This window comes from Chiloscyllium plagiosum, unplaced genomic scaffold, assembly GCF_037043375.1.
Source record: "Chiloscyllium plagiosum isolate Xiang-an unplaced genomic scaffold, Cpla_swu_hap1 HiC_scaffold_9, whole genome shotgun sequence".
Taxonomy (NCBI): Eukaryota; Metazoa; Chordata; class Chondrichthyes; order Orectolobiformes; family Hemiscylliidae; genus Chiloscyllium; species Chiloscyllium plagiosum.
This window is the reverse complement of record NW_028270147.1, coordinates 81,942,842-81,959,637: the sequence shown is the minus strand read 5'-3', so window position 1 is coordinate 81,959,637 and position 16,796 is coordinate 81,942,842. Positions and strand designations below refer to the sequence as shown.

General features: G+C 38.3%; 1 protein-coding gene across 1 annotated transcript in view; it reads right to left on the bottom strand.

Annotated features, from left to right (window-relative positions):
* Nucleotides 1-506: 506 nt before the first annotated feature.
* uck2a (uridine-cytidine kinase 2a) overlaps nucleotides 507-16,796 on the bottom strand; it is a 42,794-nt gene continuing 26,504 nt past the window's right edge. The window contains exons 6-7 of the mRNA XM_043699854.2: nucleotides 6,267-6,315; nucleotides 507-3,364 (exon numbers count right to left, since the gene is read on the bottom strand). Coding sequence (XP_043555789.1) covers nucleotides 3,228-3,364; nucleotides 6,267-6,315 — 186 coding nt within the window. The 3' untranslated portion in view covers nucleotides 507-3,227. The remainder of the gene's footprint in view (nucleotides 3,365-6,266; nucleotides 6,316-16,796) is intronic.

Below are 16,796 nucleotides of genomic sequence, written 5' to 3'. Positions count from 1 at the left end.
TGGAGAAAATTTGCAGAGCTTTGATTTGCAACTAATCCTCATTTGGCATTCACTTTGTTTCTGAAACAAGCAACATGCGACACAAGAATAGGATGGTCTATATTCCTTACTTGTAATATTTTACATTGAAAACCCATTGGTCATCTTCAATCTAACTGGTTCAAAAATCCTCTAGCTCCTAGTGACCATTTCTCTCTCCTGAAACCTTGCTGTAAGTGGGAGGAGGTCCAGTCAGTCAGCAACTAGCACAGCTGCATTTTTTTGTTTTAAGGAAACAGATTGAGTGTGTGCAGTGTCTACACTAAAACGAAAACAGAAGTAGTGAAAGTGAAAGTGTGCTATTAGAATTTGCTTCTCTGAATGCTTGCTGTACTTCCAGGCAATAACTATTTTTTTACAATTTCTTCTTCAGAAGACAACTGAACCTTTTCAAAAGCAAGCTTCTTAGTGACAATGCAGAAAATCCATTAAAGGAAATTAGTAGTTAGTTTTGGTTATGGTTAAACAAATTATAAAGCATCACAATTCTCCATAGAAAATTCTTGTTTTATTCAGGTACAGCACATCAAGAGTCTCTTCATTCCCTGACTTTCTAGGAGATTGGACTGACAGACAATACTTTACAAAACACTGGAGGTGGGGTGGGGTAGGAAGTTGAGAAAACAAAATATACTTAATAAAATAAATTCAAATCAAGTCGTTCATCAACAAAAAAAGGTTACCTGCACCATTACAAAACAAGGAAGGACCATTTTGGTCACAAAGAACAGTAGAACAATGAATTATCTTTCTCCTTCAAGTTTAATTCCCCATTTCTGTGATAGCCAGCATAACCCCGGAGATATGTAACAATTCAGAAGTTGGCAAAAACATAAGCTGATAGGCATTTGCCTTTCAGACAGCAGATACAAATTCAAGTATTTTAAACAAAAGCAAAATACTGTAGATATTGGAAATAAATACCGAAAATACTAAAAATACTCAGCAGGTCATGCAGCATCTGTAGAGACAAACAGATTTATCATTTCAGGTTGAAGCTTAGAGTATTACAGCATTTTTTGTTTTCATTTCAAGCTCTTTAGAGTCAGGACCAGGCAATCCACACAAAGCTTCAAATTTCAGAGTTAGTAAGCATTTAATCTTTCTGCCTTTCCAATTAAAAACAAAACTACATGTATAGCCATTAAAAAGAAAATTGGCTAAAAAGACTAATTGGTCACAAGCTTAGTATTAATTATTATGTTTATATTGGTTCCCTGAAGCAGTGGGTTACAGCAACAGGAATGACATGATTCATGAATGATATCAACACATTATAGATCTCCTGAAGCTAGACGATAATATTATATATACTCCTTCCCACTTTCCACATGTCGGTCTTACTTTAGCCAACATTATTTGCGTCTACAAAAGGAATGCAGCTGCCATTTGTCCTTCAACTTAACCTGAAAATACTCTTTATGGCTTGGCACTACTGGTATTTAATGTTAACACCTGAATCTCTGCACTCAGTGCCTCCCCCCAAAAAAACTACAGCAGGTTGACATTATCGAGGTCCAATAGACATTTCTTATCAATGAAACTGAAACACAAAACAAAAAAGGTTAATGTTTTGCGTCGTGGAACTTCTCACATTAAAATGCATTCATAAAACAGCTTTTAATGGAGATTGAATCTGCTCCAGATTCAGTTTATTGAGCACAGGAGGTGGCCCCTGGTCTCAAAGTAAACAGAAAACTGCACAAATAATTAAACCTAAAACTTGAACTCAAAATACTGGAAATATGCAGAAATGCTGTGAGAATTTGTAAAAGGCTGTGATACGTAACAGGAACTGAAGGTGGTAATGCGAGCCTAATGGAAACTGAATGAGGAGGGTGAGAGATAGTAGGTGGAGGAAAACAGAGGCAGAATTTGTTATCTCCTTGTTTGGTTCCAGTTTAAAAACAAAGAGCTCACTCTTCTTCCAATTCAAATGAAATAACTTACACCAAAACTGCAGGGGAAGGCGGTGATCATATATAGGCAACAAGATGGTATAGGAAGAGAAAGGGTCAACTTGTATGATTCAATTTTAGGACAAAGAGGTGGAGACAGAGAGAAAGTGAGACAGAGAAAGAGAGAGAGAGAGAAGGTTTAAACTATTAAAAAGGCAAATATAATATCGTTATCAGGAAAGAGCAAGCAAGTTTATAAAATGGATTTCTGGAAAATTAGTGGAGGCACAAGATCCTGGAATTGTTTCTTTATGGATGTTGTCAATGGCAGAAAGGGAATTGGGAGAAAAAGGAATGGCAAGGTTTTTCTGTATAACTTAAAATAACATGGCTTGTTTGGTCTGCATCATTATCCTTTCTTCTTTTCTGAAAGGATTCTGGAAATACAAGTCAATCCAACTTTTCTTTATTAGCTTGGCTTCCTATTCAAAATAAATGATAGAATGATTAAAAAGTACTGGTAAACTGAAATTGCAGGTTTCACAGAACAATTTCTTGGAGTCAAACCAGCCCAACAAAAGGAATACAAATTGTTCACAAGTATTGTAATGTAATAACTCAGTACAATCCAAACCCACTAAAGAATTTAAATCGCCCTTTCATCAATCACACAGCTACCTCAAATGCATCTTGCATTCAGACAAGATTTCCCAGGAATGACCTTTACATCCATTGAGAAAACTGTTGAATTATCAGTCCCTCACTCAAACCTAAGAGTGCTTGCAATTTTTGTAAAATCAATCCGATGGAACATCATGGGGTAGCAAGTTAAAATCCCTTCAGTGCAGTGAAATTCAGTAATGGCATGCCTCTTAAATATTGCTGCACAGACATTAATACCTAGATTTCTGTATCTTCGGCGCAACAGTGAACACTGTTCCTCAATTTCTTTCCCGTGTCAGTTATTTTTCAAAATGATGTTCAGAACAGGGCAAGATTTGCCTTCATTTTTACATTTCCAAAGAAAATGCAAATGCATTCCATTATTGGACTGTATTTCTTTACCAGATATGCTTAAGCACAAACATTTAATAAGGAATACACTTCTTTTAAAGTAATGCATTGGCAAAAATAAATGCTGAAAAATGTTGTATTGTCACAAGAAGAAAAATGTAATTTTGTTTTGATCAATTATTATAAGGCCTTAACTAATTTGCCCTTCCCATAAACAGTAAATATTTAAAGTCAATGCTAAATTTCAGTAGAGGATTTCTACTGCTTGGCCTTCAGTCAGTGTGGTCTGCTGTTGGAGTCCGATGTGTCTCTCTTGCATGATAGAGTGTAGCCATTCAAATAACCATTCTGACGTTTGCTCAGCCCACCATTGAGAAGATCTTGGATATGTTGCACTATCAAGTTTATGGCAACTGGAGAGAAGAATTAAAATAGTTTTAAAGATAAACAGGAATTAATACTTGCATATCACTATATAAACCAACCTAATGATACACAGTTAACCAGGTCCTCTGCCAGAAATTCCCTCCCTCTTGCCACTATTAAAACTTTTAAAACAGTTTTATAATTAAAAAGTAGAATTTGAAAAGTACTTTTTGTTCTATTTTACAATTTCAGATATGCTGAAGATAAAGATAAAATTAATCCTTGAGGGAATGCAATAGTTATAAGCATGTGGAACATGATTATTGGCTAAACTATTCAGGTCACATCACACTACAACCCTGTATGAAAGAGTGGCAAAAGTACAATTCTTGCTCTAGCTAAAGCGGGCACTGCAAGATCTATGGAGGAATAGCATCAACACAGCCTAATCAAATCAGAGGTGCAGTATGAGTCCACACAGATTACTCCTTCATAAAATAGCATGTTGGAAGCTATACTTTCACAACATTTTCACCCAAGAAACAGCATTAGTGCTCCATTAGCTCTAAATTTGCTATCTGGTCAGATTCAAAAGCCAGATCTTAGTCTAGTAAATTATTCAGCCCTATTTTAACAAGCTCAAAACTGAGGTGGGCTTGAGTACTTTTTATTAGTGCACTGATAATGTTAAATAAACCTCAAGTGTTAATATCCCAATATTTGCTTTTGATAAAGTTGCATAAGTGTAGAAATGTCTACTTTAACAGCTAGTCCTTTGTGTAATTCAGAATCTAAAAAGCTACACAATTGACAGCCTTATAAACATTTCTTTGGCAAAAAACTGCTAAATTATTTATAGTTGATACGTTCCTGTTCTGTCTCATTCTTGTTTCCTAAGTCGCCATGTTCTTACAAACTACGGATTCTGCTAAAACTGAGAACCTGTAAAGTTAGCACTATTTCCCATAATTCCAAAAAGAACTGATATTACTTTCAAAAGGTTTGTCTTTACATCCATATGATTATTTTAACATCTGCTTCACAAAATTCAGTATGGTCCAATGACTAGAAAACAGTACATGGAAAGTAGATACCAGAAGTGGCAAATTCAGGATTGGATGCGCACCAGGAACTGTCCCAAGGCTTGATGTTATAGTATAAAAGTATTCACTCACTATCTTCACAAGATTCAAAATGAGTATGGGGTAAATGTTGTGATTAAAGTAAAAATGGCAATAATCGATCAATCACTTCTCCTGATTTTAGATTCCATTGAAGTCAAGTCAATCAGGAGAGGCATAAATCTGCACCAATGTGGTCTCAATTTTTGCCTGATATTACAGATTTTAAAACTGGAGTCCTTGGTTCACCAAGAGTTTATAGCATTGATTTTCTTCATTTGCATATGGAGAAAAACAGCATTCAGAACAAGTATTTTAACAAGGATCTGGACAGTGGAACATTTTCTGAAAAATCAGGATATATTTGCAGAGGACTCCCAATGTGTAGTACTGAAGCTGCTGCATTAAGTAACTATGATTTTTGAATTTTCCAATAACTATACTTTGGACTACTTTACCAATTCTAAATTTGAAAAGTTTAATTTGGTCAACATGGCATTATTTACCTCTTGTGCAATGTTATGGAGTAGTTCAGGCATTGCAAATGTAGGACCCTGTCTTCACTGTATATGAAATGAATAATATCCATCTAGGTGGGTTTCTCAATAACCTGCTCACATCTTACTAAACTTATTATTAGGGGTGCTGTTGCAGGTAAGGTCAGAAGGAAGGAAGTGTCAAGTATTTCAGTTCTTTAAGTTGTAAACTTATGGATTTAAACAATCAAAGCTATCTTTTGTCAGTACGTTATAGAACCACCATTAAGTTTTTTTAAAACTTAGTTTTGAGCATCCAATCAAGTCAGAACTGTTTGCCATTATCAATTGTAACAGCTGTTGCATTGAATCCCAGCATAAACTGCAAGATAGAATGAAGCAGCTCAGAAACAATGAGCAGGACTTTGTATTTTGGTTGAGGTCAAATGTCAGAGGGGGAAATGCAAGTCTTGAACTTATGCTATTCCCAGAGGAAAGACCTGACAAGGTGTTGCCCAAATTGATCAATTAGTGGCCCCCAGAGGACAAGGTCATCATCCACTTAAGGAGACAGTTGAAGATAGAATCTACACACAGCCAACCAGCAGCTGCATAAATAGCCAGCTAGGTAGTAATGGTGGTGTTAGGGGGTTTCAAACTCTTCCTGGAGTGTTGACCTCTTGGCCTGTTGATAGAATACGCCAAAGGAGTCTGCAGGTGGACTAGAAAATTCCAATCAACCTCTCTGATATTTGACTTCAAACCTAAACAAACAGTCAATTATTTACGCACAGGTAAGCTATTGAAGTTACAAGATACTAAGGGAATTATAACGTAGTTTCTCCTTAAGTCAATTGGTTGAGGTATCTAGGATTGGGTGACATAGATATAAATTAGTGCGTTCATTTGATGTTCCAAGGCCTACTATTTCAGGTTTCTGGGTCAATGGATAGACAGGTTCTCGAGAATAACCTAACAAAAAGAAAACACTACTGTACGGCTCTGCATACCAATCCAGGAGTATCAGTTTAATATATATTAGGAATTTGGAAAGGAGACTTTCTTCCATTATCGTAATCTAACACGTACCACTGCCATAAGTCAATGATTTGGGCACTTCCAATTCTTTTAAGATGCCCCTCCTAAAATACTAATACAGGTATGATTAAATTCATGTCAGAAGTTCAAGTTCAATCAGTAAGGTGAGCTGATCATGGAAGCAAAAAATAAAAAGGTGCATATCATAATAACTGATCTCACCAAACAGCTAGCAGTGAACAATGAAATTATTACTCTGCTTCAAGGGAGAAGGAACGTATAAACAGTATAATAAGCAATGTGAAGATCCATACCCAAGTTTTCTGCTCCTCTTGGAATGATGACATCTGCATACTTTTTAGTCTGTTTTGAAAAAATAATGTTTATTTGGTGGTGTATCACAACATCACAATAGGTTAAATAGGGAGGATCCCCAAATTTATACATGTGGATTCATGCACTAGGATGGATGAAATAAAAGTAAAAGGGCAATTAAGACCAGCCTTAGTTACTAAGCAAGCAACTGTATGTTGGGACTGATATTAAAATGGAGCTTTAGACAGAAGAATCTAGTGTCTGTTGCTTTTACTGAAACAGTTTACCACAATCTGTGAATTTAATGTTTCATTAAATGAAACATCATTATTTGCAGTTATTCTATTTAATTTGTAAAAAAAAATTATTAAATGAAGTATTACTCATTAATTACACAGGTTACTTGGACATGACAGAAACACCTTTAAATATGTTTTTAAAATATACTTTTCAAACATCACTCTTGAATGTGATACAGTTTTATAGTAGAGCTATGGCATGTCATAAACATCTTTAGATAAATAAAACTCTAGAAATCACTGTACTCAGGTTTTTACCTATGTTTTTCTTTTTATAGTTACATAAAATCCACACCACAGCAACAGGTCAATTGGCCCAATTGATCTATCAGAGTATGGGTGCCACAAGAGCCCCTTCTAACCCATCAGTATAGCTTCCTTCTCCATCTCCGTTGTGTTGTCAGCTGTAGCTCAGCTGGTAGCTTTCGCACGTCTGAATCACAAGGCTCTAGATTCACATCACTCTCCTGGCTGGGGCACAGAAATTATGGATGACACATCAATGCAGTACTGGAGGGAGTGCTGCACGGTCAGAGATGCCACCTTTTATATAGGTGTTGAACTGAGGGCCCATCTGTTTGGAGGGAAGCAGGAGATCCCATGGTACTATTTGGAAGAAAAAAAACAGGAAGAGTCTTGGCCAATATTTATCCTGTAATCAACATATCAATGTCTAGTTATCATCACACTGCTGTCCTGCGCACATAGGTTGCTGCACCTTATCCATCGCTACAGTGGCTTTGCTTTCCAAAATACATCATTTGCTTGGAAACACTTTGAGATCTCCAGAGCTGTTTAAAAGTGCTACATTTATGCAAGACTTTTCCCTCTCGTTGTACTTAACTAGCTTTCTTTGAAATGCATCAACAATAGACAAAAGCAAAAATATAGTTTAACACCTTTTAAAAGCAAAGATAAAGTTTAATTTTTAAAACAAAATATTAACCATACCATAGCTGAAATAACCACATAGGCAAAACTTGTTCCATTTTATTCTTTTTCAATTTGACACTTTGTAGGCGTTAGGTACATTCTAAACCTGCACAAGCTACAATATATTTTCAATGTAATCAAAAAACCAAGCACAGGATTTGAGCAGAATTTAGTCCAGCTTTAGCAAACAGAACTTCGTGAAACAAAAGCTATTGCAGGAGCTTTGTGTTTAATTCACCCCATGTAATATCAAGATGTGGCTGAAGCCACTAGATACTGCAAGGCTGGATAACGTTCCAACAGTAGTATTGAAGATGTGCCCCAGAACTAGCCCATGTCCCAAGTTAAGCTGTTCCGGTATTCTATAACAATGGCATCTCCCGACAATGTCGAAAATTGTCAAGGTCTATCCAATGCTTACAAAGTAGGAAAAATCCAACCTGGCCAATTACAGCCTGATCAATAGACTTGTTGCTTAATAGCGCTATCTTTCCTGTTCATTGTTGCTCAGCTTGGGTGCTGCTAGGAGAATTCAGCTCCTGACTTCATGGCAGCCTTGGTCAAAATGTAGATGAGAAAAAAAGCTCAACTCAAGGACATGAGGCAAGAGTGACTTCTCTTGATACCAAGGTCACACTTGACGGAGTATGGCACCAAGAAGCCCTAGCAAAACTGGAGTCAATGGGAATCAGAGAAATCCTCCATTGGTTAAATTCATATCTAGCAAAACGGAAGATAGTTGTGGGAGGTCAATCATCTCTGGCTTAGGACATCACTGCAGGGGTTCCTCAGGATAGTATTCCTGGCCCAACTACCTTCAGCTGCTTTGTCCAAGGATCTTCTCACCATCAAAAAGCCAGAAATGGAAATACTTGATGATGACTGTAAAATGCTCAGTACCATTCACCACAACTCAGACACTGAGGAAGGCTGTTTCCATATGATGTAAGGTCGGAAACATCCAGGCTTGAGCTTATAAATGATAGGTAACAGCTGTGGCATATCAGTGGCCTGAAATTTCCGTCTCCATCAAGACAGAACCATTGCCCCATGACATTCAATGGCATTACCAGCATTGAATCCTCCACTATCAACATTTTGGGGTTAACCTTGGCCAGGAACTCAACTGGACTCATCATATAAATACACAGCGGCTACATGAGCAGGTCAGAGGTTAGGAATACTGTGGCTACTGTCTTCTTAATGCCTGTCCACAATCTACAAGGAACAAGTCAGGAGTATGATGAAAAACTCTATCTGTCTATAAAGGTGCAGCTCCAACAACACTCAAGAAGTTTGATATTATCCATGAACGAGCAACCAGTTTGGTTGATACACCCGCCACCATCTTCAACACCAAAGCACATTTGCACCAGGATGAACCTTCTACAAAATGCACTGCATCAACTTGCAAAGGGTTCACAGACATCAACTTCCAAATCTATGATCTCTACCATCTTGGAGTACAACAGCAGATGCATAGGAACAGCACCTCCTGCAAATTACTTTTGAATTCATTGTCACTGGATCAAATCCTGGAACTCCAGGATTGAAGGTATGACTATGAAACCACTATGATTTCCTACACTACTGGATTGGAGGTATTCAACAAGACACCGCATCACTACTGTTTCCTGGGCAACTGGTATTGGACATCAATAGCTGCCTAGCCAGTGACATCCACATTCCCTTGAAATGAATAAGAAAGATTAATAAATTATTGCCTACATTACCGTTCAGACAGAGTTCACTGAACTTACTGTATCATTCTCCACAGCACCCTCCACTTGCAGTTTTTATTCTTAAATAGAGTTAAAGGGCATAACAATCACACCTCCTTTGGGCATGTACTTAACATGCATTTTGCTTTTTTTTAAAAAAAGTATGAACTAATAGAAGGACACATTCATAAAACATCATGGAACTGTTTTTTTTAAATATAATTCATTGTTGAAATGAAAATAGACACGTTCCCTAAATTTTACAAACATGCTTCGGTGATCTAAAATGGAATAGCCACAAGCCACTTAATTCAATGAGGAATTTATTCAGTTAGAATGTTATATCACAGTGGTGTGCAGTTGAGGTGAATAACAAAGATCCATTTGGAGGAAACTAGGTAAATACACAACAGAGAAATGAATAGCAGGAAATAGCCATAAGGATACAGCTGAAGTAAAGAGAGTCAGAGGAGTCTGTGTGGAACATAAACATTGAATAGTGTGTTGCTGAAATCTAAATTCTATTAATTAGTTTGGAGACAATTAAATCACACTTCAGTTACGGCCCTTCCAGCTGGCACAAACAGTCATAGAGATGTACAGCATGGAAGGAGACCCTTCAGTCCAACTCGTCCATGCCGACCAGATATCCCAAGCCAATCTAGTCCCATCTGCCAGCAACTAGTCCATATCCCTCTATTCATATACCCATCCAGATGCCTTTTAAATGTTGCAATTGTACCAGCCTCCACCACATCCTCTGGCAACTCATTTCATACATGTACCACCCTCTGCGTGGAAAAAGTGCCCCTTAGGTCTCTTTTATATCTTTCCCCTCTCACCCTAAACCTATGCCATCTAGTTCTGGACTCCCCCAACCCAGGGAAAAAAAACTTTGTCTATTTATCCTATTCATGCCCCTCATGGTTTTGGAAGGTCTATAAGGTCACCCCTCAGTCTCTGATACTCCAGGGAAAACAGCCAAAGCCTATTCAACCTCTTCCTATAATTCAAATCCTCCAATCTTGGCAACAACCTTGTAAGTCTTTTCTGAACCCTTTCAAGTTTCACAACATCTTTCTGATATGAAGGAGACCAGAATTCACCCAATATTCCAACAGTGGCCTAACCAATGTCCTGTGTAGCCACAATATAACCTCCCAACTCCTGTACTCAATACTTTGACCAATAAAGGAAAGCATACCAAACGCCTTCTTCACTATCCTATCTACCTGCGACTCCACTTTCATGGAGCTATGTACCTGCACTCCAAGGTCTCTTTGTTCAGCAACACTACCCAGGACCTTACCATTAAGTGTATAAGTCGTGCTAAGATTTGCTTTCAAAATGCAGTACCTCACATTTATCTAAATTAAACTCCATTTGCCACTTCTCAGCCCATTGGCCCATCTGATCAAGATCCTTTTATAATCTGACGTAACCCTCTTTGCTGTCTACTACACCTCCAATTTTGATGTAATCTGCAAACTTACTAACTATACCTCTTATGCTCACATCCAAATCATTTATATAAATGATCTAGCACCAATCTTTGTGGCACTCCACTGGTCACAGACCTCCAGTTTGAAAAACAACCCTCCACCACCCTCTGTCTTCTACCTTTGAGCCAGTTCTGTATCCAAATGGCTAGTTCTCCCTATGTTCCATGAGCTCTAACCTTGCTATCCAGTCTCCCATGGGGAACATTGTCAAATACCTTACTGAAATCCATATAGGTCACGTCCACCACTCTGCCCTCATCAATCCTCTTTGTTACTATTGTAAAAACTACCTTTTTATTTTTCTGTTTTTGATTGTGAACTGGAATGGAATAAGAACTGTTTAAAAACAAAGGATTGTTGAAGGATCACTGCACTTTTCAAAAGTACTCAGTATAAGAGTTGCTTACATAGTTGCTGGCTGAAGTAGTAATGGAAGCCTAATTTGCAGACGAGCTGGAGCCAAGGGTTGTGTATGAATAAAGCTTTGGGTGGCAACAAGTAGCCGTTTAACTGGTTAGTCATGCCAGATCATTGATGACAAAGGACTTCTACCTGCCAAGAATTGTGTGACTAGTTCCCAGTTAGGCAAACAGCTCGGGGTGTGTAAATGTCTTGGCAGAAACCATTGAACCTTTTGGGAAGGGATTTTGCTGTGCAGTTTAAAAAAAAAACTCACGATTGAAGATAGTCAGTTCTTCTTCCTCCACAGTTGCAGCTAGTAATCTTAACTAGTAATGTGTGTGGACTAGCCACGCTGCACCTTCTATAAACAAGTGGATAGTATCTTCAGAAGGAGAATCAGGGAGCAGCAAATCCTTACAAGACAGAAAGGACTTCTCACCAGACCCTGTGAACCAATGAACTGCCTTCCCAGTGTTTCCCTTCAACCATAACACCAATATTTTTATTGCTGTCTGTATATGGAGAGAGGTAGTTCGTAAGGAAATTAAAGTAGTAGAGTTCTGTATCAATTGATCATTGTTTGTGTGCATCTAGAATCTTTCTTATAACATACAGAAACCTGGTCTATGTCTTATGTCAACCCAGATCTAAATGATAGGGAAATTGTGGAATTCTGCATTCTTTCCAAATGATTTAGGAATGGATTAGCAGGTTTGATTTCAGTGTGCTACTCCAGTGAGATGCATTATATTAAATGAGTCGAATGGGTTCAATTACTCAAGCTAATCAGCTCCTTAAACTTAAAAGCAAAAATTAAACTATAAACTTAGAAATGGCATATAAAATTGAGATAAAATGTTGTACCAAATATCCATACATCATATATACAATAGCATTGGGATATGGGTTCCTTTTAGAAAGGGTGTGAAACAGAGAAAGAAGATAAAAAGGAGATATTGAAATACAGTGGTATTTAAAGAAGTGAATTAGAAATTAGTTGTCAACACACAAAATAAACCACATAGCAGCTATGCACTAACTATTTGAGGTATATAGATATGAGAGTCCAACATTTTTCAGTGCGGATAGCAGTAAATGGTTGCATTTCCAATCAGTAAAGAAAACTAATTGTGTGTGAATAGAAATGGACTCCAATGACACGCACACACTCACTCACTCCTTGGGAATGCAAAGTGGGGAAAGAAAAATGTCCATAAAAGAAAATCCACGAACAGATAAACCTTAAGATCCTGGAAATATGATCAGATAAACAGGCAAAACTATGAGTGAATTGTACATTTACTTTTGACTACATTCCAAAAATATTGAAGTTGACAAATTTTACCACAGTATTTGGAAAAGTAGGTCTGCACTCAGGAATATATTGAAAACGATGGTGGAAAATAAATGGAGCATTTTATAAACTTAAAATTATATTCATCTAAAACTAAAGGGCACCATTTTATTTTCTTGGAACAGCAACCGGCCATAGAATTTCTGTAGATTGACAGGACTGTAAGATGTGCTCACACAAAGAAAAGCAGATAATTTTTTTTAAAATTCAGGAAGTCTTTGGGCATAGGAAAGTTTCTGAAAGGAACATTCATTGAACTTGTGATCACTAGCTAACTGATTTGAAAGTATTGTTTAATGTAAAGTAGAAAGAATAACCAGAAACCAATTAGGAATTGAAACAGCAAACAGTAGAGTCCTTCAAAATCCTCTGTTTATACAATTTGAGTGTGACATTGGAGACTTTCTCCAGTACTACGAGAATGTTTTATGACATTAAGCAATAATGTGAAGAAAATGCTTTTAGCTGCAAACATATATTGGGTTGACCGGAAGGGCACATACCAAATGTACTTCATATCAGTCGCAAAAAAGGATGAGGACTAGGTCAATTAAGCAGTCAACTCAAGTTTATCAAATATTTAGCTACCAGGCTAAGTACTAGACACTTCCAAGGGCACCAGGATACAAAAACCAGATTTTTCACAACCTTCTATACAATTGTTACTGCCAGAGCCACATCTAAGAAACTACATGCAAATTTGGCTACAAACTATTTTGAGCAGGGTTCAGTAAAAGACAAGCGAGATTTGGAACCCAGGGAATGCAAATTTTAAATGGAGACAGGTAACATGCCAATTTTTCAAATAAGTATAGTTAAATAATTGTGCCCACAGACTGCAAAACTGAAAACAAATCAGAATAAGGCTCATGAAGTATTTTCTTAACTACTTCTGCCAGAGAAGTTGGATGGAACACTGAAAATATATTTTCAGAAATACATGCTGTGTCTTGGATATTCAGACCATGGAAGTATCATGAATGCATCTCAGGGTAACAGATTTAATTTCATGGAAGCTTATGAATATATTTGAAAAAGTATTGGATTTAAGAGAATGTTCGAGATATTTAACCAACAAAAAGATTGAATAAAAGGTTAGTGCAGTCATTGCAACTGCACTAACCAGGAAGGAAAATGATTTGTGGCATCAAATAATCCTTAATCAAAACGATCCGTCAAATTAAATCAACTTGGCTTGCCTGGGATCCAGAGCTGTTAACACCACATCCATTGTCTGTCAAATCATCATACAGATATTGGTTAACAATGCAGGAGAATTACAACTCATTTTCAAAGCTACATGGTAAGTTCAGGTTTCTTTACCATCAAATTCCTGCTACTATTAAAGAAAAGGCCCATCATAGCCAGGTTTAGTAGCCAATGGGAATCCAGAGGGATGTGTATTTGGATAGGCAAGGACTGATATGGGATAGTTAACATGGCTTTGTGTGGCAAAACATTTCTGACTTATTCAAAAAACTCAACCAAGTTAATAACAAAGAAGATTGATGAGGGCAGAGCAGTGGACGTGAGTAAGGTATTCAACACAGTTCTTCATGGTAGGCTGGTTCGCAAGCTTAAATCACATGGAATGCAGGAAGAACTAGCCATTTGGTACAGAACCGCCTCGAAGGTAGAAGACAGATGATGGTGGTGAAAGGTTGCTTTTCGGACTCGAGGCCTGTGACCAGTGGTGTGCCATAGGGATCAGTGTGGGGCCGCTGTTTTTTGTCATTTATATAAATGATTTGGATGTGAACATAGGAGGAGGTATGGTTAGTAAGTTTGCAAACAACACCAAAACTGGAGGTGCAGCGAACAGCGAAGAATACAATGGGACCTTGATCAGATGGACCAATGGACCGAGGAGTGTCAGATGGAGTTTAATTTAGATAAATATGAGGTGCTGCATTTTGGAATGGCAAATCAGGGCAGGATTTATACACTAATGGTAAGGTCTTGGGGAGTGTTGCTGAACAAAGAGACCTTGGAGTGAAGGTTCATAGCTCCTTGAAAGTGGAGTCACAGGTAGATAAGTTAGTGAAGAAGGCATTTAGTATGCTTTTCCTAATTGGCCAGAGCATTAAGTATAGAAGTTGGGAAGTTATGTTGCAGCTGTACTGGACATTGGTTGGGCCACTTTTGAAATATTGTGTGCAATTCTGGTCTCCCTCCTGTAGGAAGAATGTTGTGAAACTTGAAAGGTTCAGAAAAGATTCACGAGGATGTTGTCAGGTTTGGTGCTTTTCAGCTTTAGGGAGAGGCTGAATAGACTGGAGTGTCGAAGGCTGAAGGGTGACGTTATAGAGATTTATAAAATCATGAGGGGCATGGATAGAGTAAATAGACAAGGTCTTTTCCCTGGGGTAAGGGAGTCCAAAACTAGAGGGCATAGTTTTAGGTGTGAGCAGAAAGATTTAAAAGGGACCTAAGGGGCAACACTTTCATGCAAAGGGTGGTACATGTATGCTGTATAACTGCATGTATAACTGGTGTGTGTATGGAATGAGCTGCCAGAGGACGTGGGTGGAGACTGGTACAACGACAACATTTAAAATGGATCTGAATAGGAAGAGTTTAGAGGATTATGGGGCAAGTGCTGGCAAATGGGACTCGATTAATTTAGGGGGAATCCAAGATGGCAGAGATCTAAGAAGATTGCACTGCAGAGCTCCTCATTGCAGCAGAAGCGAGATGAACCTTCAACCCGCCCAAGCCAGACCATCGCGATATCTTGGGACTTCGGAAAGATCGTGAAGTCCCAAGTTCCATAAGTTAACTTATCTGCACTTCCAGCAGTCCAAAAGGGAGGAGGAGTATCTGAGGCCGAAAAAGGGAGGAGGAGTATCTGAGGCCGAGTCTGCAGCTCAGCCTGCAGGATCCTCAGAGTCGATTACTTTCCAGGCCCTGGTGAACAAAATCGCAAAATCTCACGAGATGCTGGGGAAACAGATTGAAGAGAAGCTGGCTCCAATCTATCTCATGCTGCAGAAGCATTATCAGCAGCTGGGAGACCTGGAGAAAAGGACAGATGAGGTGGAGCACAAGGTCACAGTGGTGGAAGCTAATGCCAGTTAATCCTAGGATAGGATCCAATCCCTGGGGATGCAGGTCCGTAATTTGCATGACCAAGTGGATGAACCTGAAAACAGGGGCAGGAGAAAAAAAATCATTCAGATCATCGGTCTGCCTGAGGGTAAGGAAGATGAGCGGCCTGCGGAATTTGTTGAGGTTTGTCTGCCGAAATTCCTTGCCTTGGAGGCTGGCATGAGAGGATTGAAGATAGAGAGGGCTCACAGAGTTGCAGTGTGGAGATTGGGTTTGGGTCAACATCCTTGTCCTCTCCAGGTGCAGTTCCATCATTACCGGGATAAGGAGAGAATCACGGAGGCTTCCAGAGTCCAGGGGAAGGATCCGAAGGCCCTAATTTACGAGGCCTCTAAGGCCATGTTCTTTCAGGACTTCTCAGCAGCAGTGATCCAGAAATGAAAATCTTATGACAGTGTCAAGAGAAGACCAAGGGAGCTTGGGATTCATTACTCCCTGAGATATCCAGCGGATCATCTTAGATGGATCCATATATCTCTTTGACATGTCGGAAAAGGCAAGAGACTTTGTGGATAAATTAACCAAACACGAACAATTTTAGTATGTATAAATACTGTTGTTTGGGTATGTGTTTATGGTTTTGTAAAAGAAACAAAGGAAGTCTGATTGGAACTTTAGTTTTCTTTTGATAATAATTTGATTTAAACTATGTTTGGCGGCGGTTGAGATGTACATTTTAAATTTCTAAGTTAGGATATACCAAAGAATGTATGGGGTATTTATTCCCCTTATTTTAAATTCACGTTGGTATTCATTGGATGTTTATTCTTTTCTGCTTGTGTTTGCAGTGCAGCTCTAGCTGAGAGAAGTGAAGGTGGCTGGGATGGTTAGATGCCTACTTATAGGCACTTTGGGATGGGTAGTTGCCCCCTCTGGGCAGGGGATGAGTTCCCCTACTCAGCGCTGTTGGCGCTTTATATGTTCGTTTGTTTTTTGATTCTCGTTGTTTTTCATTTTTAATGGTTTTAAAGATTTGTTAAATGTAGTAGTTTTAGCTTATGTAGTTTTTATATTTGGTAGATCACGTGATACTAAGGCTCAGCGATTTGTGGTTTGGGTTCCTCCTCTCTGGAATTTAAATGTTATTGCAGAAGGTTATGGCTAATGACTTGATTAAATGGTGGACGTGGAATATCAAGGGAAGTCACTCACTAATTAAGAGGAAGAAGGTATTCTTGAGTCTTAGAAAGGAGAAGATGGATATTGCTTT